We start from the raw sequence: 26,723 nt of genomic DNA, 5'->3' as shown, positions 1-26,723 counted from the left end.
CTCCACCAGACCCCAGTAGTCCATAGTCTGCACCAGCGACGAGGTAGCCAAGGCCGTGCAGACCAGAAGAGGCAGCTGGCGCTGGAACAGCTGTATGAAGAGGAAGGAGGCATGCCCCGATCTAAGCAGCGCCAGCATGTTCTCCATCAGTTCTGTGTGCGTGCTGTCTCCCAAGCCGTGAAGGGACAGCAGCCGCTCTGCACGCTCCACATCTGACAACTGAAAGAGCCGGAGGAGCTGCGCCGGAGGAGCTGCGCCGGAGGAGCTGCGCCCTCAGGGCGGCGTACCTGTCCTGCGCCGGTGGGTCGCACAGGAAACCCATGACACGGTGGATGGTCGCTGAATCCAGAGCTGCCACCACATGGTAATACCGTGTCTGGTCCGCCATGATGCCCCTCAGCCCAAACTGCGCCTCCACGTGCTGGAACCATGGCTCCGGATCCTTTTGCCAAAAGTCAGGCAGCTTGATCGCCGCGGCATAAACAGTGGTAACGCCCTGCTCTCCTACGCCGTTGCTTGACTCCACAGACATGTCCAGCGTCAGGGTCACCAATGTGGCAGTCGCACAAGGAGGAGACGGACGAGAGAGTTGACCTGGGTTTTGTTAATTCGCAGCACACAGGTGACAGCAGTCATTCCAGGAAGCAACATCATGACAGATCATTCCTGCCCTTTTAACCCCACCAACAGTGCACCACACCTCCTCATGTGACGAAACCCCGCCCCTTCTAATGTGAGGAACCACCCTCTCCCAGCAGACACCACAGGATCAATATTGTAGCTACAGGTTCAGAAAACGTTGAATCCACCCAGTTTGGACTAAATATGGAAAAGTCTGACATTCCATAGAGTTCAGCTTTTTAAAGAAGAGTTTCCAGCAGGTTATTTTAAAGGAGTTATTTAAAGTAGAGATTTCTCCTGAAGTAAGTCCAGCGTCTTCATCAGTGAGAACATTCTTCACAGGATGAGTTCTATCCTTCCACAACTAGCTGACAGCTGGTTAGTCAGTCTCAGGAACTAGTTAGTTGATCACCAACAGAGAGAGAGCTGGAGATGTTAAGCGTGACGTCATCTGCCGTTCATCACGTGACCACTGACAGCTTCCTCTGTGAGAGTTCCTTTAGGTGGACACTAGATGGCGCTGATGGCCTCTGTTCATGTTTCTCTTCAGCATTGACAGTTCTTCTACTAACAGAACAGGAGGAGATGAGTTCCTTTTCCTCTTTCTGGCTGTTTAAACACACCTCACACATTATTAAAGAGCAACACACAGCTGGAACTAGATCCCAGTGATGGGATCAACGGGATCCATCATGTGAATGGATCAGTGAAGCCTCGGTCTCCTCCACACTCCATATGGGATCAATAGTCTGGAGCTCCACTACTGATCCAGGATCAGACTGAGATCAGGATCAACACACAACCAACTGTTCCACATTCAACATGAACATGAGGCCCACTGATTTCTCCAATGAGGCTTCAAATGTTTCCAGACAGAAGAAAAGAAGGAAAAAGAGATTTTCCTCAGAAGAAGAGAAGCTTGTCAGTCAGAGGAGATGTGGAGAAAAAGCTGGAATCCTACCTGGAGCCCCGCTGGGGATTCCCAGCAGGAAGAAGAGAGCCAGGAGGAGCTGCATGTTCACCTGTCCTCTCTTTCTTCTCTCACTTCTCTTTCTTGTCACAACAATAAAAATGAACTTGTGCATAGCCCATCTCCAGTGGAGCAGAGACAAACTACAAAGTTCTGCGCTGCTTGTTTGACAACCTCGGGAACTCACATCTGATTGGCTCTGGAACCAGGAAGTCGTGACCATCTCGCCCCGCCCACTGAAGTTGTTTTTCCAAACCTCTCAGTTTGGAAGGAATTCAACTTTGAAATTCTGACTCTTTGAAGGGGGTTTCGTGAGGAGCTGTTTGTTTGAAAGAGCCGCTCAAAAGACTGGCTCCTTTATGGGGGGGTGGGGCAGTATTTCAAATTTGATTAAGTTTTCATTTGTGGAATAACAAAAAAAAAAAAAAAAAAACAGAACTAAAAAACAAGAAGACAGAGGTTTTTGAAGGAAAAATGAGAAAAAAAGAAAATGGGCAGGTCAGCAGGTGATTAAACATTTTTCTATATATGCACAGACATACTTCTCTATGAAGGGCAGTCCATGGACTAACCCTAACCCTAACCACAACCTCCAAAAACGTGAGCTGAAATGCTTGATTATGCAAATAAATATCTGGTGTTTTATGCCATTTTATGCAGTAAGATTGCAGACAGTTGTGAAGTGTGCTGTGAAATATGCAAAAACATGCCAGATATGTAGGTTACCCATATATACACATTCTCTCTCGCACGCGCGCGCACGCACGCACACACACCTCTGTCACATTCATTTTAATATTAGTTTATTTATCTTAAATTGTTACTCACCAATGCTCACCAATACTCTCACACACACACAGTGTGTGTGTGTGTGTGTGTGTGTGTGTGTGTGTGTGTGTTCCATTGCTAAAACCTGTGATAAACAACACGGTGCTTGGTTTCCTTGCTTACTGGTGACCGATGTTCTTTAGCACTTCCTGCTGCTGCTGCTCGTAGCAGCGGATGTTGAAATCAGACTCATTAAAGGTCTGAACGGCTTTTTGTCTGGTTTTTAACATCTATCAGCAACAAAGGACGTGAAAGAAAACCAGTCGCCAGTTAATAAGGAAACCAGATCTTCCAAAACACCGGCTCCTCTCCGGTTTCTGGACACTTCTTCTCCACTAGTTAGCTGCTGCATTCAGGTGAGTGGAGCTGCTGGGAAAACTGAAACTCCGTCATTCACATGAAGGCAGCGGAGACAGCTGGACTCAGGAGACACTCAGGAGACACTCAGGAGACACGTGAAGGAAACATGGACAATTTGCTCTAAGGAACGGCTCTCAGACAGCTGTGAACCGGCTCTCCTCGTTCACTTAAAAGAGCCGTTCAAACGAGTGACTCGTTCATTAAACGTCACAGCACTTCAAGCTAGACCATTTCTCTTTTTTTTTTCGCGGTAAATGTGAGATTATTGCGGGGATTATGCGCCCTTTTGGATAATTTGTGGCTTCCGTATAATCAGCTGCAAAAGGGTGATTTATGCGTGAATTCATGCGATCGCATAATCGCCTTTTTCTGGAGGGTCAACCTAACCCATGATCCCGGGTACAGCACAGGCATTGATGCAGCACAGGAAGGAGAACAGGAGCTAACTGGAGGTACAGGTCCAGGCTGACTACCACAGTCCACATAATGTGTGTCGTTCCGCTCTGCTGTCTGCAGTAAATACGTTGCCTTTTTAATCAATCAGTATCGTTACACATCCTCTGCGCTGCACTTTCTGTATGAACCGTGCAGCCGCGGTAGTCGGGAGCCTGCAGTGTGGTCGATGGTAACATAAAGAGGATTACTGTCAGGTCAGCAGCCAAGTCAGCCCAGGCCATCTCGGCCCCGCCTCCGGGATACAGTCAAGTCAGTATCAAGCCAAGTCGGCCTCGCAGGGGGGGTGGGGGGGCTCTCAAGTGGCCGAGTTGGTCGGTGCCGACCTGACTGTAAGCTGCTTACCAACTCGGCCAAAAGCCTCTTTTTTGTTTTAATCACGATGCGGCTGCGGCGCGACGATTTGCACAGTTTTTTTTTTTTTTTCGTGCCGGCTGCGCCGCTTCTCCTCACATAGCAGGCGGGGGACTGGAGGACAAACTGTGTGATTATGGTGAATGACAGGTTAGAGGTGGAGAATGGACCTGGAGCTTCATGTTTGACATCTTGTTTGAACGAGTAGCTTAGCTACGAGCGCGCAGCGCGAGCGGCTGTCTGGTCATGTGACCAGATGGGAGCGTACCTGTTCCCCGCTTTGTATGGACCGGGGAACATAGGATCTTTTTCTAAATAAGGGTCCTCTGCTCCCCGCCGTGCACTGAAAGTGTCTGTCTTGTACAGCGCAGAACCTGCAGTGGAGCATGAAGCGCTACGCGTCACCTCCAGGTATAGAGAATTACTGTAGGCTGCTGTCAGTTTACAACTAAATTATAATAACATAAATGGTGTGAAAAAAAAATAAATAAACCAATGTAATCTCAACACAACAGTGAACACGGTATTGACAGCAGGAGCACTGCAGCGTCTCCAGAGGGGCCAGTTACAGATTCAGCTCAAATATTCTATCCTCCATCAAAGCACAGCAAACCAAGTGTTTTTCGTTTCCACAAATGAATTTTAGAAGGAACATATTTTCTGAATGAATCCCTTTGTCCTGTGGAGCCTGCAGTCCCAGAACCCAATGAGCAGGGTGAGGACGGACCGTGTGCAGGTGTCCGTCCTGCTGCAGCCGGGGAGACTGATTTTACTCATTTTAATATGTTCCTGATTATTATTGACGGTTAATGATACAACTATTGTGTGTGTGTTGGTGTGTGTGTGCGTGTTTATCAGGGAAACCAGTGCGTGGAGTGTGAGTGAGAGGTGACGCTGCTGAAATGCACACCGTAAAAATTAAATTTTAAAATCTGATTTGAGGCATTAATAAAGCAGACATGAGGCATTAAAAGGTTTGCTGATCCTCTTGACTTAATATTAATATTTTGTTTATTTATCTTAATTTCTAATACATCAGATTACAGAAAAACAACCTGTTGTTGTGCTCCTGCGCAAAAACACTGCAACATGTATGACGGTCTGGCTGAGCGCTGCGGCCTTTGGAGGGGGGGTAAGAATGCTGGCAGTTCTAGTGTTCATCATTTTAGTTCTAGTGTTATTCATTATTTCCCTCCATTCCGATATTGACGTTCATCTCCACTATTAGGAATAAGCGCAGAGCTCATTCCCTCAGGTCATTCAGTTATTTCAGCATCTCCGTCAGCGTGAACCCCAACCCCTCTCTCGTGCACGCAGCAGACTGTGAGGACTGTGAAGAGCCTGTCAGAAAAATGAAGTTGTACAGTACGGAGGAGGGAAACATAGTTCAATGTCTTAGAATTTGACCTCCGCATTTGATAATCAGACAGCTTATTCATGTGTGTGTTTTTTCTGTTGTGTGTTTTTTTTTCTTTTGAGCGGATAGTGTGACAAACACTTTAAATCACTAAATATCTTAAATCATTATTTTTGTCCACAGATTGGATTTACACCGGAATAAACTGGGTTGGTGCAAATGCAAATCTGCGCTCTCACCGCGGCAAAAAACAAACAACTAAAAAACCTACATCCGAGTGCATCGTCAAAAAACTGTGCAAATCGTCGCGCCGCAGCCGCATCGTGATTAAAAAAAAAAGAGGCTTTTGGCCGAGTTGGTAAGCAGCTTACAGTCAAGTTGGCATCGACCAACTCGGCCACTCGAGAGCCCCCCCCGCGAGGCCGACTTGGATTGGTGCCGACCTGACTGTATCCCCTTTAAAATATGCCAACAGTAGTTTGTCATCGTCCAACATTTCTTTGATGACATCAGCCTGTTGATTTAGAGCGATCCAGGTGTGTGTCTGCAGGTCTCAATATATGAAATCGGTAACACTTTACTTGAAGCACCCAGTATAACACATTATAAGTGGTGAGAAACACTCATAAATGATCACAATGCTTTATAACCCACTATACAGCATAGGATTAGGATTAGGGTTAGGATTAGGTCCTGGCTTTGTGATCATTCATGAGTGTTTATAACTATAGCTACATGTGCTATAATGGCATTAAAATGCTTTATAAATGTACTTATAATGTGTTATACCGGGCGCTTCAAGTAAAGCGTTACCAAACTAATATTTACAAACAGTGACTGAAGACAGTGTCAGGAAAAAAGAGAAAGTTCAAACAAACCCAGTGTGCTGTTTAACCGCTGCAATGCAGGCTCAGCGACTGCTGTGAAGGATTGATGAGTTCCCTTCATCCTCTCTGTTCTAATCGCCCAGTATTTTGGGTCATCTTCTGTAACTTTTTTCATCCAGTTTTTTTTTGGCAGTGAAAAACAGTGAATGGTCTGAACGTCATCGACCACATAAACAGCCACAAACTCTGGCACGTTTGGGAAGCCAAATATTAAAGTGAAGGAAACCTTCCGATTGTGCAGCACTGTAAGAAAAAGATGAAGTACAGATTTAAAATCACTGAGCAACATTTACTCTCAAATATGATTACAATCACAAATAAGACACTTTATTTCTCAAAATGTTCACTGATGTTTGCTTTAAATCTTGTCACATATCAAGCAAAGTTCATCTATTAACTGTTCTGCAGCTCCCCAGACAGCAAGACCACACTGAATAAACACTGATATTTCATCAGAACCGTCAGAATGGTTGATATCGATTTTTCAACCATAAATAAACATTGAATCATCATTGCAATATAGCTGGTACCTGATGTTGAGGACTATGACATGGAAACAATGTTGATTTATGATGGCCGACTGTGGTTGATTTAGCATCTATATCTGGTTGATCCTGTGATGACACCAGTGTTGATAAACGGTTGAAGAATGGTTGACCTCAAAAATACATTGATTGAAAAACCATCGATTTATGGTTGACCGGGAAACGATAAGCTTGTCCGGGAAATATGATCGAAAAATAGATTGTTGACCGGGAGATCATCGCCTGGACGCCGAAGCCAAAGCACCCGGTAAGCAGACATTCTTCCATCTATTGTCAAAAATCTGGGAATTTCTATGCATACGCCGAGGTTATTGTAACAAATCTGTGATCCAGTTTTGATTTAATTTGTAAACTGTGCAATGCGAGGCAAACTGTAGGAGTACGGAGACTCTGTGCCGATAACAGTCCGCCGGCAGCTGTCGGGAGTCCGACTTGGCAGCGGGGCATTCGGGGGACCCGGTCCCGCTCCCCATTCGGGACCGGCCCGAATGGCGAGCGGGACCGGGTCACCTGATCGCCCCGCTGCGAAGTCGGGCCGTGGCTGCTGGCTCGGCTGTCTTAAATCCAACATCAGTTGTGGTGCTCTGATGATCTTAGCTTGTTCCATGTCCACCAGCATATCTGGCTCCGTCCGAAATCTTTGCTTGATCTTGCTTGCTATTTGTGTGCGTGTGTGTGTGTGTTGGTGTTGGTGTGTGTGGAGTAGCCACTGTCACTACCCGATGTAACGGTCTCACTGTGTAAAACACTGTGGTCGCGCTATCCGCACTTCTCTGAGAGCCGGTCGCGCTATCTGCACTTAAAAATCTGCTTCGCTTTTATACTGAACCCTACGGTAGCTTTTGGATGGAGCGTTCAAGTGAGTTGGGAAATTGCAATTGTGGTCTCTATTGTAAAATAGCAGTGTGATCATTTACAAGTTGTTTAAGTGTATGCAGTCATGCTATTAATAAACAACAGACATAATTGAAATACTACACACTCGTTTGTTCGCTTACACTCAAAAATTTAAACAAAACCCAAAACCCAATAAAAATTGTTGCACATATTACATCATCTCCATTCAATATAATATTAATATGGAAAAATCAATAAAAAAAAATTCTCATTGTTTTCACAAACCACCTAAATAGAAATATTCTTTATAAGGCCCTCTACCTTCATCAACATTCCCAAGAGATTTTACTGTACCAATAATTAATAAAAATTCATGGAAATATTACATCATCTCCATTCACAGTAATGTTAAAATGGAAAAAAATCAATTTAAAAAAAAGTCAAATTGTTTTAACAAACCACCGAAACAGAAATATTTCTCATATGCTCCTCTTCCTTCATGAATAATCCCAAGAGATTTTACTGTACCAATTTTTAATAAAAATTTAAGGAAAAATTGCATAATCTCCGTTCACTATAATGTTAATATAAAATCAAAAAAAAAATCAATTTTTAAAAAAGTCAAATTGTTTTCACAAACCACCTCAACAGAAATATTCTGCACAAAGCCCTCTACCTTCATTAATATTTCCAAGATGTCTGAATTTAGATATGATCGTGTTTGTGTCCCACGTGTAGTGCAGCCCAATTAATGTCTCATCTATGTCACGTGACTGTGTTTATACTTACTTTTGCACTATGTTAACCATGTTTACCTGATATTAATGGCCTAAATCCCCTGTATATGAATGTGCTATGTGTTTTCACCTTGTGTCCCCCTGCTTGCTAGTAATTATTTGCATTTACTGTGTTTCCTGTTTAATTTTATATTATTGTCTACGAGACATATTATACTGATTGTTAATGTTTCTGAATCATCCCAATGACACCTTTTCTGTTTTTCTTTATTCCTGACCACACACACACACACACACACACACACACACACACACACACACACACACACACACACACACACACACACACACACACATTCAAATATACACACCAATGACCTGTTCCAGTTCCCTGCTTCATGTCAATAAAGCTGATTGAAGATTCTCTGACCGGAGTCTGTCCGTAGTGCTGCCCCCCAATGAAGATCCACCCCCCTCCTTTACAAAGAGATGTTACTGTACCAAGATTTCATACAAATGTATCATCTCCATTCACTGTCATCACAGTGCAATAATAATAATCCATAATTTTCCTTCCATATCATGTCTCCCTCCCCCAACACTGTCCCCTTATGCCTCCCTACCTCTTTATATGTGTCTTGTCACACATGCATACAGTGTAGTTTTGCTTTGGCAGCAAAAACTATCGTCCTTTCTTCCCGTATTTAACTTTATCTTTGTTCCTTTGTTCTCTTTGATGATGTCATGGTCCTGATTCTTAACCCGACCCTTCTAAGTCGACCGTTCATGTGCTGGGGTGGTGTTCTTTCTTCTCCGTGTGTCTCCGGTGCACTTCAGTCAGTCAGGACGACAACAAATGCCTACATATTTGGACCTCGTCTGGGTAAGTGTTTTAAAATGCAGCAGTGCATACGTGTCAATGTTATTAACAGAGAACTTTCTTACATCACTGGATTTTATGTTTGTTGTTTAAAATCTTTCAAAGAAAATTGTGTTTTCAATGAATGAAAAAAATGGAAATATAATAAAGGATGTGAATGAGAGTTTCGATCACGTGGTGCAATAATAATCCCAAGAAGAAAACATCTATTTATTCGGAAAATTTTATTTACCCACAGAATTGAATCCACTACAGTCGATATAAAAACTAGAATGAAATTCACATAAACATGTCAAATGGAGCATGATTTGTAACTGATATCTTTCAAAGAACAAGGATGACAACAGCATCGTCTCCGGGGATCCTTCATCACTCCACTGCATGTTAGTATTTTCATCAAACCTCTGGGTGACGTCGTTTCAAACACAAAGGTGAGGGTTCGAATCCCACCAAGAACTACATCTGAATGAGTTTTTGGCATCAACAGAGAGCCAGAGTCAATAAAGCAGCTCTGCCAGTATATATGACACCAACATGCTCAACTTTCCCTCTTTTCTCTTTTTCTTTCTTCCTTTTTTCTCCCTCCTCTCTTCTTCCCCATCTTTGCTGGACGAGTGTCCCCCAGCCTCTGCTTTAGCTGTCCTGTGTGTGTCCTTGAACTTCGTCTTCTGGACATAACTGGCTGCCCAAGTCTTGTCCTTTGCGTTGTCTAAGGCGTCACCGTCCACTGACACACAGGATCCATGGAAGCTCCTGTCACAGCGATCACACTGTGTCTGTAAAAAATACATACTACATTATTGTAGAACCTCAACATTCATATGTTTTGATTTTGGTGGCTACAACTCCACATGACTTGACCTGCATTACTTTTTTACTCACCCACTGTATAATGGCCGCCCCTGGTCCGGGAGGCTTAAAGGTGGCACACAGCGCATGAATTTTCCTCGTCAACGACTACAACACAAAACCAAACTTTAAAAAAGAATATATCTGTGTATAAATGGAGAGAGGGAGATTTACAATGAATCTTGATTGTGATTTTTATGTTGAGGTTTCCTTTACCAGAGGCCTCCAGGATGTGCTGAGCCACATCTTCTCTCTCCTTCTTGCCATTTTGCTTCTGGAGGTGCTGAAATCCATTTGAGGGACGGCGGGGAAAGCCTTGAGCAGGGCTTCTGCCGTCTGAACAACATTAAATGCAGGTACTTCAAAAAATAGTGGCAGCACAGGAAATGACACTCGCTTTAGTTTCACACTAAATGTCATTGGAATGTTGTCTGACGGCAGTCGGTCTTTAACAACAACCCGTCAGACCTCACTAACATCAGGTTGTTGTCAGCTTACCTGGAGAACAGTCACACCACAGCTGCTTCCATCTTGTTGGACTGGGGGGGACAGAACCCCCCCTCTCCACTGCACATCCACCCAGTCTGTCTTTCCAAGACATGTTGGTCTTACTTTGAGGTGCTCCCTGAAAAGAATGTATTGTAACCACACCCTCAGCTGTAGATCCTGGTTCTCCATGTCCAGCATCATCACAAACATTAGTAACAGGATTAAAAGCTGATTTCAGTCATTACAAAAAAATACCCATGATGCAAATGACCTGATTCCTTCAGCAGCATCTTCAGACGCCTTCAGTTCTGTCAGGCTTTGCGCTGGATCCACCAGATCCACTGTGCTTGTTGGTGCATGTGTGTACTGGGACAGAAGTCAGTCAAAGCACAAGATTAATTCCTCCAAATGGTCTCATGAGGTGACAAGACATTTTGTGATTTCACTATCATGAATTTAGGCAGCACTGTGGCGCCGAGTCAGTCCTGTTGTTCAGTGGTTTCTACATTCCTGCCCCTTTGTTTCTTCACAGTTCTGTGCTCTCATGTCTGTGGTTATTTCACTGACAGTCAGTCTCACTACTTGACTTGTGGGACTATCAAAGTGTTTTAGTCTCATTTCATGGGATATAATATGCATTTAAAGACAAAATAAAGAGAGAAGCATCGGAAATTTACTGACCAGCAAGTTCCAGTGGTTATTGTTTACCAGCACAAAGGACAGAACTGCTTCGTAGTTCCTGAAGTTCACCTACGATGGGAAACAAATGATGTGGATGAAATAATCAACAGGATAAACATTTATGGACCAATTCATGTGTAGTCAAACTGAAAGGTGATTATGCAATAGTCTTGGGTGTTAATCACTACACACACACTCACACACACTCAGTGTGCACACTCACCCCCTCCCACCCATGTCCATCACGCTGAATGAGCACAGAAACATGGAGGAGGCCCTCAGTTACCTGATAGACAAAACACTGAATCATCAGTTAAGAAACATAAACAGTCTCAAACGGGGTGAATTCCATCAGCCTGTGTTATACAGTCTGATCTACAAAACACTTTAAAAGGACCATTTGCAAAGTGAACACATCCCTCCCCTGTCAGCCGCTGCTGTGGCCTCAGAGAGCACAGCTCCGAGTGGTGGATGAGGATGTTGTGTCCTTCAGGCTGTGAGGGAATCACTCCGACCACCACCTCACATTCCCTGTTCCTCCACAGCAGCCTCCCCTGCTGGACAGGATGACCACAAACCAAAACATATGTTCTAAATGTGTTGAGATGGGGTGTGAGACACAGATGGGACAAATGTTATCCCATTACATTCTGCAAAGCTTGTTAGTTTTCTGCAGGCAGGTCCCACAGTCAGACGCAGGCTGCCTCCATGTCTCTGCTGACCTGGGATGTTCCTCACAGGACTGTTGGCTCTTGTCCTTAAAAAGTAAGGGAAAAAATGATAATAAATAAATACATAAAGATGTATGTGTGTGTGTGTGTGTGTGTGTGTATATATATTTATACATATACACACTCATTATCTAAAGTCTCACTTTTAACCTTTTTTTTCCTCTGGGGAGGCAGAGATGAGTTCATGTCATGGGAGTGGACGGCAAATGTGGAGCCAACACCAAACCTCCGGATGTTCAGAACCTGCGGGGCCCCCACAAGGGGTTTGATACATACACAAGGTTCAGGAAAAGAATGATCCAAAAAGGGAATCACAATAACCTCCCCTTCAAACTGTCTGTAGTTTGGTGATCTTGATTTTGAGCTGCAGTCACATGAGGTGTTGTCTTCTGGAACGATGCGGAGAAAACATTAAAAACTAACACTGTCCTGATAAACTGGTCATAATGCAGCTGCTTGGTGAGGATCTTTATTGTACCGCTTGTTTGTAGCGGAATGGTTTTTTTATGGAAGTCACGTAGATTCCTGTCTTGTTCATTTTCCGCTGCCTCCATCTCTCCATCGGGACGCGGTACTCCTTATAAAATATTTTAGAATATGTGATATTATGTGAGATATTGTGCATTTAAAGTAACATATTTACCACATTGATTTACAATGATATCACTATATTTGAATGTTTAGATTTCACAGTAGATCTATCCTGCTATATGCTGCTGACTGTCTGACTTTTCTTTTTGTGGGACGCTTCGAGTCTTCATGCTCTCTCAACAGGGCATTGTGGGTAGCTTTGTACAGCCTGATGAAGTCCTCAAGCCTGGTGAGTCTGCGTCCTTGGAATCGAATTTGTTTTCAAGTCCCACTGACTTTTTCCCATGATCCCTTGGGTTTTGTTATCGTGTGTGACGTTCTACAAAGATAATGACATGTTACTGTACAGAATGAATACTGTTCATTAATATTTGAGTAGATTTGCATTGTGAATAAATATTGTCAGTACACCACACCTGGCAGGTTTTCTTTGCAATCTTGGCAAACTGTTTAGAATCCTGCCTGTAAGGTCACTGTCACCATGCCGACCAAGGTCACCTGGAAATGTAACGCATTCATTTTATGGGCACATTTCCTCATTACAAATTGGTTCATTTCTGTAATGATTTTCTCTGACATAACTAGAAAAGAGCGCAGACCTCCGCCAAGCAGTTCAGTTTCCCCCAAAAATAACGCTCCTTTACTTAGTCACAAGTGTCTATGAATATTTATGAGCTTCTAGTTTGAAAACGTCTTGGAAATCGTGGTGACGGTTTTGCTGACAGACAGGACATTTGTGGACCGTTTGTCTCTGCAGCAGGTGTGTTGTTTCAGCCCACCTGTGCTGGAGTGTCACAGAGCTCTGCTGCACTCTGCTGGTCAATGTAGGTATTACACAGAGACAGAGGAAGTGCACTGGAAACTTCAACGCAATCCAGAATCCATGATCTTTGCCAGATCTCCCCCAAAATGTCATCACTTCTAGTTGAAGTCGTTGTGGATATTCGGTGAAAACTTGGCCACAATCCGCGGCTTAGTTTGGGAGTTTTTTTGTGAACAGACAGACCAACAGACGGACAGACAGACAGACAAAGAAACTATGAGGATTACATCACCTCTGCTGGCGGAAGGAACGAGAATGTTATGACGTATTTTAGATTGCTTGAATGTTCTAAAAACATGTGAGACCCATTGAAGCTCTCTTCATGTGTGTTACTGTTACAAGTTGTTGAATGAAGATACTTATGATTATTTTTGTTTTGGATGCAATTTTTAGTTGATGATTATGATGCATGTTACACTGCTGTGTTGACAGCAGCAACATTCTGACCCTGTCTTTTTATTTACTTTTACAGAGCTCTAATATTTAAAGCCACTCACAAAAAAAGGTAAATAAACAAACAAATAAATCAATAAAGCCACTCCCCCAGCATCATCCCCGACCAAAGAGCTGCATGTGGAAGGAAGTGAGTTGCCAAGGAGACACAAATGTCTCAGAATAGGAGACATTTGTGTCCCCTTCATTTTCCAGTGGTGCACTGTCGATCACTCTCAAGAAATGCTCCTGGAATGGAGTGCAGCTTGTGGTCTCCTGAAATGTAAAATGGTAAATGTAATTTCCAATATATTTTTTTAATGTCCATTCATTCTATATTCAGTGATGCAAACCTCCAGGTCCTCTGTCAAAACCTTTTCCTCCTCAACAGAAGGTTCTCTGCGTCTTGTGAGCAGAGCTGGAGGTTTTTGAAATGCCTCTCAACATTTCCAGAGCTGCATGGCTGCTGAACACCACAGTGCAGCTGAGGAGCGTTTCATCCAGCTCAGCGAGGGACCTGGCTGCTGTCAGGAGCCCAAAGATGTGCACGGCCAGCCTGTAGTGTCGGGGCGCACTGAGGGAGGAATACAGATCATATCATCATCATCATCACCACTTCCTTGATGGCAATTCAATGTATTTGAGTAACTGGATATTGTGTATTTGCTGTGTTTCACTGACTGTTTTTTGCAAAGTGTTTTTGCATTTTTCATCATGTGGCTCAGACAGCGGTGGAGGACGGGCTGGCTGAAGGCCTCTGCAGTGCCGTTCCCACTGATGATGTTAAAATAACTGTGCATCAAGTCACCTGGACTCTTCTGGCAGAAGAGCATTGCGATGGCCTGCATTAGGACCATGGAGCATCACTAATGACCATCAGGGGAGAGACGTTTCTGTTCCCAAATGGTTTCCGATGATCAGTTTGGAAGGAGCTCAGAAAATAAGTAACAGATGATGTGGTGTGCTCGCAGGTGACACATGTTGCCGCAGGAAAGGGAGAGAAAGCCTTTTTTGGGTTCCGCACCACCAGCTCGTACACATAAAAGGGCCGTGAGGTGTGTTCTGACCTTTTTAGAATGCTTCCTGTTGCATCAAGGTACACAACATCCTCTTTGCAGCGATGGTTAAAAATCTGGACGCCTTTCTTCGACCACAGCATCACAGCCACTGGCTCCAGGAGGACCTTCTGCTAAACTTCAGCCGGGTCGGTGCCTTTCCTTTCCTCCAGCATCATCTGGAGACTCAGTACCTCATTGTGATGTTTTCTTTCTTTCTTTCTCTGTCTGGATGTGATGGACTTAAGGACAGCTGCTGATGGAGCCTCCTCCCTGCAGCCAGACTGAAAGACAGAATCTTCCAGGCCTCCAGACTCTGGAGGTACTCTGCTCTTGGCAGCGCAGTCTGAAGGTTTTCGTGCAGAACCCTTTGTTTTTCAGCGTCTTCTGAAGCTCTCTGGCGCCCCCCAGGGGAGGCGCGCCTCACACTTTGAAAACCGCTGGTTTCAGTGATAAAAAGCAGATACTGCACGAGCACTTTTATTTTTCAGAGCTTTAAACACCATTATATTTAGTGAAAGTTACAAGGTTTCAGACATTCTGCTGCACAGATTCTCTTCATTTTCAGTTGAAATTAAAGCAGCTACGTAACATCGTCCACACGTCCCTCTGTTTTGTTCTTCCTGTAGGGAGGCGTGGGAAAAAATATTTAAAAACGTGAGGACCAAGCAACAACCCAAGGTTCTCCCCTGAGAACCAGACAAAAATACTATGTGCACCCCTGTATATAGACCAGCATTAACAGAGAAAGTTGCAATTCCTGTGGAATATATGTGTGAATGCTGTGACTGCAATTTCAGAAGAATCATGAAAGAATTGAAAGAATTCATGATTTTTTTAATGAAACAAATCATCCAGCATCCAGACAGACAGAGAATACTGACATGGTGAGCTCAGGTAGATCAGGCATGGCAGGTGACGGTGGAGGCTGTTGGTGAGGAGGTGGGAAGAGTGAGAAGAGAGCAAATCTGGAGAAACAGACCCCCCCCCCCCCCCCCGCCCCCCCCCCCCAACCCTCCACCAGGATAAATTGATTTTTTTTTTCTTTTTTTTGGGGGGGGGGGTTGAATACAGGTACACATTCTGGCAATAAATGTTTTTTTTAATTGCAAAAACGAAGAAACCATCCAGACAGAGACATGCAAGACGACACAACAGAAAACACAGAGGATCCTTGAGCAGCTTTTCTGACTCTCAAATAATAATCGGCGGCGACTTCAACACAGTTTTAGACCCATCAATAGACAGATCCAACACATCCGGAAACAAACGCACCTGGCAGTCTGCAGAAACAATCATCCAGTTCAGGAGAGACTCTGGTCTTGGTGACAGCTGGAGCCTTCAACGTCCAGCAGCAACAGAATTCTCATGTTTCTCACCAGTACATCGCTCATACTCACGTATTGACTTCTTCCTCACCAGCAATTCAGTGATTCCAAACATTTCTGAACACTGGATCCACTCCATTCTCATCAGTGACCACGCCCCAGCATCATTCAAATGGAATCACCCAAAACCACACAAACCAGCCCCCAGATGGCGCTTCAGCACATCACTCCTGAAAGACCATGAATTTAACAACCTCTTCAAAAAGAGTGGGCATCCTTCCTGGAAATAAATGATTCCTCAAGGCCATCACCCACACTGTGATGGGAAACAGGTAAAGCTGTCCTGAGAGGAACCATCATATCATACTCTGCCTTTAAAGAAAAGAAAGAAAGACAAGAATCTGAGTTAGAAGAAAACAAACAACTTGAAATCATCAATGCAACTAACCCAACAGAAGAAAACGAGAAGAAATGAAGACAGTATAAATTAGAAATCAACCAAATATTGAATAAGAAAATCAGCTTTTTAATCAACAGACTCCGGCAAGAAAACTTCCACGACAATAACAAACCCGGAAAATACCTCGCAAATCAAATCAACAGAAATAAGGAAAAATCCACCATCTCCACATCAAGAGCTCAGCAGGGAGGCCAACCAGCTCACCAGAGGAAATCCATTAAGTATTCAAAGAATTTTATGCAGACCTTTACTCCTCAGACAACAACTCAAAGGATGAGGACATGACATCATTTCTCAGCAGCGTTAACTTCCCCCACCTTTCCCCTGAACAAAAAATACACCAGACTCCCCCCTAACGGATGAAGAAATACACTCTGCCCTCAATAAAAGGCCCGACAATAAAGCTCCTGGACCTGATGGCTTCCCTGCTGAGTTCTACAAACACTTCTGCTCCGTCTTGGCCCCACTTTTCCACAACATGTTGTCTGAAATACAACAGAACTCCAGATTTCCTCCCAACATGAACACAGCCTCCATCTCACTCCTCCTCAAACCAAACAAGGACCCCACCCTGCCTTCAAGTTACCGTCCCATTTCACTCCTCAGTGTTGACATAAAGATCATCACTGCAGCTCTCTCCCACAGATTAGAAACAATAATCCCATCCAGAATCCATCCAGACCAAACAGGACTGATTAAAGGAAGACACTCAGCCAATAAGACACGCAGACTGTTCAGCATCATGCACCACTCGGCCACACTCCATCATCCAACCATCATCACCAATTTAGATGCAGAAAAAGCCTTCGATAGAGTGAACCGCTCATTCCTCATCCACACCCTCAACAGATTTGGCTTTGGGGAATCATTTATTAACGGGGTCAGAACACGATGCTCTTCACCTGCAGCCACAGTCATTACTGACGGACAAACTTCACAGAAATCCACTCTTCACAGGGGGGCCAGGCGAGGACGTCCACCCTCCCCCTCTCTGTTCACCATTTTCACTGAACCCCGAGCAGCAGCCGTCCGTCAGAACCCCCTCAGTACTGGAATCCAAACTCCCAACATGCACCATGAAACCAGCCTCTATGCAGACGACATTTTACTCTTCATCCAGAACCCACAATCCTCACTGTCAGAAGTAATAAAGTGATCAACTCTGTTCCCTCTCTCTCCCACTGCTCCATAAACTGGAACAAATCATCCGTACTGCCATTAAACAGCAGCAGTCTGGATGTGGCAGCCCCCACCACACCCACCCCCTTCTGCACAAGTCACATCCCTGACTGAGGAATCCACATTTCTCCCAGGCTGTCACAGTTGATGACTTTACATTTCACTCCATTACTCAAAACAACAAGCGATGCTCTCCAACGATGGATGAACACACCACCATCACTATGAGGCAGAACAGCAGCAATAAAGATGACAGTCCTCCCCAAAATGAACTCTCTCCTTTCAATGCTCCCCACTCACCCCCCGATCATCTGCTTTAACTCTCCTGATTCATCCATCAATACATTCTATTGGAAAAATAAACCCCCAAGAATCAAACTGACAGAAAACAGAAACATGAGGCGGACTCAACGCTCCAAACTTTCACCACGATTCACCTCAAATCAGCTTCAGTATATCTACTAATGGACCCCCCCACTCAGTCAGACACACTCGGTTAGACACAGAACAGACAGTTAGCAATGAAATACATTTAGCAGATTTACCATTTAGTTTAGTTTAGTTTAGTTTAGTTTAGTTTAGTTTAGTTTAGTTTAGTTTAGTTTAGTTTAGTTTAGTTTATTTGTTTCTTTCGTTTAAAAAAACACAAAGACAAAAAACAAAACAGATGAAAATACATCAACGTCATCAGTCCAGACACCAAACAAACCAAAGAAAAGGAGCAGAAAGAAGAACAATCTTATTCTATCTGCCCCTTTACATGCAGTATTTCAACTAATACAAATGAACAATACTCAAAAACTCAGATTCATTCAATCAAAACAATGTTTCACCTGCAACAACTTAGTTTTCATTTTCATATTTTTCCACTGTGGACTTTTTGATATGTTTCTTAAATGTCATGATAGTTTTAGACTCTTTGATTTCCTGTTTCAGAGCATCCCATAACTTCACTCCTTCCACCACAATGTTTCTTTCTTTGGTTTTGGTTCTGGATCTGGGTTTTTTGAACACGTCTGTTCCTTTAAGATTGTATCTCCTGGTTCTTATTTCAATATATTCTGAAGCTTTACAGGCAATAAATTCCACTTTGCCTGATACATTATTTTTAGGATGCTTCAATCAACAATATCAGGAAATTTCAAAGCTTTCAGTTTAATAAATAATGGATTAGACGCTCTCGATAATGACTGTTTGTAATTCTCCTTATAGCCTTTTCTGTAGTGTGAATATTGTCTGTAAGTCAGTTTTCCATGCCGTGCCCCACACTTCAACACAACACATGAGATCAGGTCAAATCAGTGTGTTATACAGTGTTAATAAAGCACAACTGTTCAGAAAAAACTTGACTCTGTGTCACAAAAATGTCTTTCCCAAGTTTCCCTTTGGTGTCATTAATGTGAGATTTCCTCTTCAGATCCTCATCAGTCATCACTGCCAAGAAGCTGGTTTCTGTTCCACCATGTATGTTTGGATATTTAGAGGTTATGCACACACACACACACACACACACACACACACACACACACACACACACACACACACACACACACACACATCATACACTCCAAATAGCTTACTCATTAGTTTAGCTTCTTTTTGTTTTTTTGTTGTTTTTTTTTTTTTGTTTTTTGTTTGTTTTTTGGGGGTTTTTGTTTTGCTTCCTCTGTTTTCTGTCCTGCTGCTTGTCTCTGTCTCTCTATTGTTTGTTCGTTTTTGCAATCAAGAAAAAAAAGCAGAGCTGTGTGTCATCAGCTGCAGAGTGAAAGCTGACAGGCTCATCACGTGACTTCCCAGAAACAAGCAGCAGCTCTTCCCTCCCTGTCCACTGGGGGCGCTCTAACACCGCTGCTGCTCAGACGGTCTCCTAACCTGACTGAGTGTCTTCCACCCAGCAACTCTCACTCTGAATTGTCATTGGCTCCAGCAGCTTCCTCCTCCCTCTTGGTTTCCTTCTTCTTCAGCTCAGACGCTCAAAGTGTTTCAGTGAGAGAAGAAAGAGAGGACAGGTGAACATGCAGCTCTTCCTGGCTCTCTGCTTTCTGCTGGGAATCCCCAGCGGGGCTCCAGGTAGGATTCCAGCTTTCTAGAGTCTCTTCAGAGCTTCAGTCAACAATCTGTCTCCTCTGGATCATCAGCTTTTAGTGTCTCGTTGTTTGATTCCTCATCCTTTCTCTCTGGGATGTTGAACTCCTGTCCGCGCTCATTCAGACTGCTTGGTTTGAAAAGAACTGCCAGCTTTGTTGGACATTTTAAATCTTTGTTCACTTCAAAAAATAAGAAGTGTGTTGAGGTGTGATGAGTTCCTGGATGTGGAGAGAATGTTCTCAGCTGGAGGCAGAATCTCCACTGCAGAGAAGTTCTGAGCCTCTTCTGACTGAAACACTAAATGCTGTCTGAGTTTCCAGCAGCAGAAAGAGTTTCTCTCTCTTCTCACCGTCCATCATTCTGGATCTCTGACGGTTTGTTCCAGAAAGTGTCTCCATGTCTGTTCTCCACGGCTCTCTGCTGGAATTCTGGGAAATTCCGTCTGATTTTCCAAAGTAATCCTGCTCAGTATTCCCTGTTTTGATCAGATATCCCTGTAATGAGATTACATTTATGTACTGTAACAGATTCCAGTTCCATTGTTTGTATCCTGATGACGTCACGCCGTTCAGTTCAGTTCAGTTTGATTTGTCCAACATTTCAAAACGGCTCCAGTTGAACCAAAGAGCTTCACAGAAGGTCAAAAGGAAGAAGAAATGAAAAAGGCTGAGCTGAACATATTTCTAACAGATCAGACCAATCAGACTCCAGATGTTCTCCAGTCCAGCTGCTGCTGACAGCCTGAGAGGAGAGGAGGGTTTCAGTCTGGACCTGAACTGTCCTCCAGACTGAGGCTGGAGCTGAATGGAGTTTAGTTTCATGGAGGAACCTGACTGAGTGTCTTCCACCCAGCAACACTCACTCTGAATTCTCATTGGTTCAAACAGCTTCAGCCTCTTCTGGCTCCTTTCATTTCCTGCTTCTTCTTCTCCACATGAAGAACAGTGACTTGTGTTTCTGCTGCTGGTAGAAGTGAGTTTCTAGTGAGCTGGAATCAGTCAGTGAGTTGAAGAGTTGATCAGTGAGAAGAAAGTGAGCTTTGATTGGTCTCATCAAGTGTTTCCAACCAGAGGAAGTGAAGAAAAGAGTGAAGAGATGTATGGCGTCATTTTAGTGCCAAAATTCCGCGCGCAAAAAAATCATAATCGCGCACAGTTAAAGCACTGTCTGTGCGCTCGCGATGCCTCTCCGCGCGCGCGCGGTCACTTTCTACGCGCGCGACATTACTTTTTGTGCGCACGCGATCTCTTTCTACCCGCGCGGTGACATGTCTGTGCTGTCTGCTCGCGCGGTGGTGTTGCCTTTTGGCACTCAGGGGGCGGGCTTTGAGTTGACGCCACTCAACCCCCTCTCCTTTGTGATTGGTTGCTCTAAACATCTACTGTGGTTAAGTAGGGCGGGGAGTCATCGTTTGGCGGCAGAATTGGAAAATTGAGGAGTAAAATTGACATAACATAACCTCCATACAGTGACTTGATTACTGTGGAGGAGACCTGGCTGTTTCCTGGGAGGAGAAAGAAGGAATAAAAACGTCTTCATGGAGCCATCAAGGCTATCTGTCTCAAATGTATATGTAAATTATATTTGATTTGTATCTGTTAGTGTATATCTGTTATTCATCTAATTATAAATCTGTCTTAGATTTTTTTAAAAATTACATTTAATTTGTATCTGCTAGTGTATATCTGTTATTTATTTAAGTATATGTGTCTTAGATTTATATGTAAATTATATCTAATTCATATCTGTTAGTTTATATTTGTTATTTGATTATATCTGTCAAAATAATATTTAAACTCTATTTAATTATGTTGTTTAGTTTATATCTGTTATTCAATTATACCTATCCTAAATTTATAGTAATTTTTTTCTCCTTTTTTCTGTCTTTTTCTCTCTCTCTCAGATTTCATTTGATTTTATGCCAGGATCAGTGAAGTACTTTTGCTTTTTTTTTTCCTTTGTTTTGAGCAGGTGATATGTTGATAAGTTTCATAAGTCACAAAAGTAATAGACCCATTTGAAGTCAGTAGATGTTTAGAGCAACCAATCACAAAGGAGAGGGGGGTTGAGTGGCGTCAACTCAAAGCCCGCCCCCTGAGTGCCAAAACTCAACACCACCGCGCGAGCAGACAGCTCAGACATGTCACCGCGCGGGTAGAAAGAGATCGCGCACAAAAAGTGATGTCGCGCGCGTAAAAAGTGACCGCGCGCGCGCAGAAAGAGACCACACGCGCACGGAGAGGCATCGCGAGCGCACAGAGAGTGGTTTAACTGTGCGCGATTATGATTTTTTTGCACGCAGAATTTTGGCACTAAAATGACGCCATAGAGATGCTCTTTGAATCTCATGGATTCAGGCTTTAAGCCGGTCAACACTTTACACAAGAAAAGGAAGAAGCAGCCAGATCAGAGGGAAACAGCAAATGTCCAATCAGGCTGGACTGTCAGTGTTATTGATTGATTTACTCTCTTCTCTTTCTTCCAGAAATTCACTCTCTCAAGTATTTCTACACTGCAGCCTCCAATGTTCCAAACTTTCCAGAGTTTGTGTCTGTTGGTCAGCTTGATGACATTGAGGTCAATCATTACAACAGCAACACCAGGAGATTTGTGCCCAAAAAGGACTGGCTGAATAAAATCACCAAAGAAGATCCAGAGTACTGGGAGAGATACACCGAAGTTTTCATGGGACAACAGCAAACCTTCAAAGCAAACATCGAGATCGTGAAGCAGCGTTTGAACCAAACTGGAGGTTTGATTGAACTTTGTCTTTTTTCCTGATCCTGTCTTCACTGAGTCCACACACAGACACACACACACACACACACACACACACACACACACACACACACACACACACACACACACACACACACACACAGCTTGCTGGTCAGGTCAGATCCAGTCCTCCTCCAGTAGAATCAAAGCAGATCCATAGAGAAATGTGAGAGCTGCTTTGTGAAAAAAACTAGCTAAACATCTGTTAGCTTGATAAAAACTAGCTGAAACATCTGCTAGCTTGTTAAAAATCTAGCTTAAACATCTGCTAGCTTGATAAAAAAAACTCGCTTAAACATCTGCTAGCTTGTTAAAAATTAGCTTAAAGATCAGCTAGCTTGTTAAAAACTAGCTTAAACATCTGCTAGCTTGATAAAAAAAACTAGCTTAAGCATCTGCTAGCTTGTTAAAAACCTAGCTAAACATCTGTTAGCTTGATAAAAACTAGCTGAAACATCTGCTAGCTTGTTAAAAACCTAGCTAAACATCTGTTAGCTTGATAAAAACTAGTTTAAACGTCTGCGAGCTTGATTAAAAAAAACTAGCTTAATTATCTGCTGGCTTGGTAAAAACTAGCTTAAAAAGTTTGCTAACTTCTTAAGAAACTAGCTTAAACATCTGCTAGCTTGTTAAAAATTATCTTAAAGATCAGCTAGCTTGTTAAAAACTAGCTTAAACATCTGCTAGCTTGTTAAAAACTAGCTAAACATCTGCTAGCTTGTTCAAAACTAGCTAAACATCTGCTAGCTTGATTAAAAAAAACTAGCTTAAACATCTGCTAGCTTGTTAAAAACTAGCTAAACATCTGCAAGCTTGATAAAAAAAACTAGCTTAAACATCTGCTAGCTTGTTAAAAATTAGCTTAAAGATCAGCTAGCTTGTTAAAAATTAGCTTAAACATCTGCTAGCTTGATAAAAAAACTAGCTTAAGCATCTGCTAGCTTGTTAAAAACCTAGCTAAACATCTGTTTGCTTGATAAAAACTAGCTGAAACATCTGCTAGCTTGATAAAAACTCGCTGAAACATCTGCTAGCTTGTTAAAAACTAGCTAAACATCTGCTAGCTTGATTAAAAAAAACTAGCTTAAACATCTGCTAGCTTGTTAAAAACGAGCTAAACATCTGCAAGCTTGATAAAAAAACTAGCTAAAAATCTGTTAGCTTGATTAAAAAAACTAGCTTAAACATCTGCTATCTTGTTAAAAACTAGCTAAACATCTGCTAGCTTGTTAAAAACTAGCTAAACATCTGCTAGCTTGTTCAAAACTAGCTAAACATCTGCTAGCTTGTTCAAAACTAGCTAAACATCTGCTAGCTTGATTAAAAAAAACTAGCTTAAACATCTGCTAGCTTGTTAAAAACTAGCTAAACATCTGCAAGCTTGATAAAAAAACTAGCTAAACATCTGTTAGCTTGATAAAAACTAGCTGAAACATCTGCTAGCTTGTTAAAAAACTAGCTTAAACATCTGCTAGCTTGATAAAAAAAACTAGCTTAAACATCTGCTAGCTTGTTAAAAATTAGCTTAAACATCTGCTAGCTTGATAAAAAAAACTAGCTTAAACATCTGCTAGCTTGATAAAAACTAGCTGAAACATCTGCTAGCTTGTTAAAAAACTAGCTTAAACGTCTGCGAGCTTGATAAAAAAAAACTAGCTTAATTATCTGCTGGCTTGGTAAAAACTAGCTTAAAAAGTTTACTAACTTCTTAAAAAACTAGCTTAAACATCTGCTAGCTTGTTAAAAATTATCTTAAAGATCAGCTAGCTTGTTAAAAACTAGCTTAAACATCTGCTAGCTTGATAAAAAAAAACTAGGTTAAACATCTGCTAGCTTGTTAAAAACCTAGCTAAACATCTGCTAGTTTGATAAAAAAAACTAGGTTAAACATCTGCTAGCTTGTTAAAAACTAGCTTAAACATCAGCTAGCTTGTTAAATACTAGCTTAAACATCTGCTAGCTTGTTAAAAATTAGCTTAAAGATCAGCTAGCTTGTTAAAACCTAGCTAAACATCTGCTAGCTTGGTAAAAAAAAACTCGGTTAAACATCTGCTAGCTTGTTAAAAACCTAGCTAAACATCTGCTATCTTGTTAAAAACCTAGCTAAACATCTGCTAGCTTGATAAAAAAACTAGGTTAAACATCTGCTAGCTTGTTAAAAACTAGCTTAAACATCAGCTAGCTTGTTAAAAACTAGCTTAAACATCAGCTAGCTTGTTAAATACTAGCTTAAACATCTGCTAGCTTGTTAAAAATTAGCTTAAAGATCAGCTAGCTTGTTAAAAACTAGCTAAACATCTGCTAGCTTGATTTAAAAAAACTAGCTTAAACATCTGCTAGCTTGTTAAAAATTAGCTTAAAGATCAGCTAACTTGTTAAATACTAGCTTAAACATCTGCTAGCTTGATAAAAAAAACTAGGTTAAACATCTGCTAGCTTGTTAAAAATTAGCTTAAAGATCAGCTAGCTTGTTAAAAACGAGCTTAAACATCTGCTAGCTTGATAAAAAAACTATGCTAAACATCTGCTAGCTTGTTAAAAACTAGCTTAAACATCTGCTAGCTTGTTAAAAACTAGCTAAACATCTGCTAGCTTGATTAAAAAAAACTAGATTAAACATCTGCTAGCTTGTTAAAAACTAGCTTAAACATCTGCTAGCTTGCTAAAGAAGCTAGCTAAACATCTGCTAGCATGTTAAAGAAGCTAGCTAAACATCTGCTAGCATGTTAAAGAAGCTAGCTAAACATCTGCTAGCATGCTAAAGAAGCTAGCTAAACATCTGCTAGCATGTTAAAGAAGCTAGCTAAACATCTGCTAGCATGCTAAAGAAGCTAGCTAAACATCTGCTAGCATGTTAAAGAAGCTAGCTAAACATCTGCTAGCATGCTAAAGAAGCTAGCTAAACATCTGCTAGCATGTTAAAGAAGCTAGCTAAACATCTGCTAGCATGTTAAAGAAGCTAGCTAAACATCTGCTAGCATGCTAAAGAAGCTAGCTAAACATCTGCTAGCATGTTAAAGAAGCTAGCTAAACATCTGCTAGCATGCTAAAGAAGCTAGCTAAACATCTGCTAGCATGTTAAAGAAGCTAGCTAAACATCTGCTAGCATGTTAAAGAAGCTAGCTAAACATCTGCTAGCATGCTAAAGAAGCTAGCTAAACATCTGCTAGCATGTTAAAGAAGCTAGCTAAACATCTGCTAGCATGTTAAAGAAGCTAGCTAAACATCTGCTAGCATGTTATAGAAGCTAGCTAAACATCTGCTAGCATGTTAAAGAAGCTAGCTAAACATCTGCTAGCATGCTAAAGAAGCTAGCTAAACATCTGCTAGCATGTTAAAGAAGCTAGCTAAACATCTGCTAGCATGTTATAGAAGCTAGCTAAACATCTGCTAGCATGCTAAAGAAGCTAGCTAAACATCTGCTAGCATGTTAAATGGTTCTGTAGTGATTGAGAAATGTCTCCTGATCTCTCAGGGCTTCTCAACATGGTGATTTTCAATCTAAACGCTCCGTCTTTTCTCTTTTTTTTCCTCTCTATCTATTTAGCTAATTGGTTTGTTGAGCCGCTGTCAGAATCTCATGATTAAATTCCCGTGACGTCGCTGCTGCAGCACAGAGCCTGTCAACGTTGTTGTTTTTTGTTGTTGTTTGTTTTCAACTGTTGTTGAGATGAGCCGTGGCTCTGCTGGCAGGAGGCGGCGGCAGCTGCAGCTTCACAGCCGGATGTTCCGGCCCGGTCACACCGCCCCAGCTGTGCTGCAGCGTGCCTGGAGCGGGGAGGAAAGAATTCACCGCCGTTTAACAGAAGCCGTCCTCCGTTAAAGCCACGCCGTAAACGCCGGGCCCCCGCCGGCGTTACCGGGGGGGCCCTCCTGCCGCTCCCAAAGTTTTGAGCTGTACAAAATATTCCGAGCGGCGAGGAGCGTTGAATTTTCCGCCCCGGCAACGTTCGCCCCCGCTCCGCCGACGCCCGGTCCCAGTTCGGCGCCGCCAGACGCGAGTCGGTGGACGCTGGGGTCCGCCAGGCCGACGCAGTCTGGAACCAAATCTAAATACATAGAAATGAAAAAGCAGAACAGTATTTTCTCACAGTTGTGAACACGAGAACAGCCAAGACGTTCTGACAGACCGTTTGGCTTTTTAGAATTCTAATAAATCTGTTCAAATAATTCCCCCGTCCTCTAATTCTTTGACTTTTCCTAAATATGCGTCTTGCATGTTTTTCTGAAGCAAATCAGGTCCTAACAACGACACACAGAATATTCCAAAGCATTCATCCCTCCACAAGATAAAGAGGACGCACTCCGCCTTGCTTGTTTCTGCGACTGATTTGCTTTGGTTCATATGCGGCGTCTGAACAGGGAGCGAGCTCTGACAGCAGACAATCAGACAGACGGCCAGAAATATCA

At 42.6% G+C, this 26,723-nt stretch overlaps 2 protein-coding genes and 1 long non-coding RNA gene across 15 annotated transcripts in view; 1 reads left to right on the top strand and 2 right to left on the bottom strand.

Moving 5' to 3' along the window:
* LOC115409066 (class I histocompatibility antigen, F10 alpha chain-like) overlaps window positions 1–1,777 on the bottom strand; it is a 348,874-nt gene extending 347,097 nt beyond the window's left edge. For 6 of the 8 annotated variants that reach the window (XM_030120045.1, XM_030120044.1, XM_030120042.1 and 3 more), the window contains exon 1: window positions 1,583–1,652. In XM_030120045.1, the coding sequence (XP_029975905.1) occupies window positions 1,583–1,637 (55 nt within the window). In that variant the 5' untranslated portion in view covers window positions 1,638–1,652. Of the gene's footprint in view, window positions 1–1,582 lie in introns of all 8 variants that reach the window. The other 2 variants (XM_030120049.1, XM_030120048.1) reach the window with 2 other exon arrangements.
* LOC115409065 (class I histocompatibility antigen, F10 alpha chain-like) overlaps window positions 1–26,723 on the top strand; it is a 272,574-nt gene that overhangs the window by 152,875 nt on the left and 92,976 nt on the right. For 3 of the 6 annotated variants that reach the window (XM_030120036.1, XM_030120034.1, XM_030120035.1), the window contains exons 1-2: window positions 19,361–19,517; window positions 22,021–22,287. The exons of the other annotated variants lie outside the window; for them this stretch is intronic. In XM_030120036.1, coding sequence (XP_029975896.1) covers window positions 19,463–19,517; window positions 22,021–22,287 — 322 coding nt within the window. In that variant the 5' untranslated portion in view covers window positions 19,361–19,462. Of the gene's footprint in view, window positions 1–19,360; window positions 19,518–22,020; window positions 22,288–26,723 lie in introns of those variants that run through there. 6 annotated transcript variants of the gene reach the window in all.
* On the bottom strand, window positions 9,442–10,014 carry LOC115409094 (uncharacterized). The gene is made up of 3 exons (XR_003933897.1): window positions 9,895–10,014; window positions 9,712–9,786; window positions 9,442–9,605 (listed from the first exon to the last, which is right to left on the bottom strand). It is a non-coding gene; the product is annotated as an uncharacterized LOC115409094 (long non-coding RNA).

Source organism: Salarias fasciatus, chromosome 22, assembly GCF_902148845.1.
Source record: "Salarias fasciatus chromosome 22, fSalaFa1.1, whole genome shotgun sequence".
Lineage (NCBI taxonomy): Eukaryota > Metazoa > Chordata > Actinopteri > Blenniiformes > Blenniidae > Salarias > Salarias fasciatus.
This window is presented reverse-complemented; position numbering and strand designations above follow the sequence as displayed.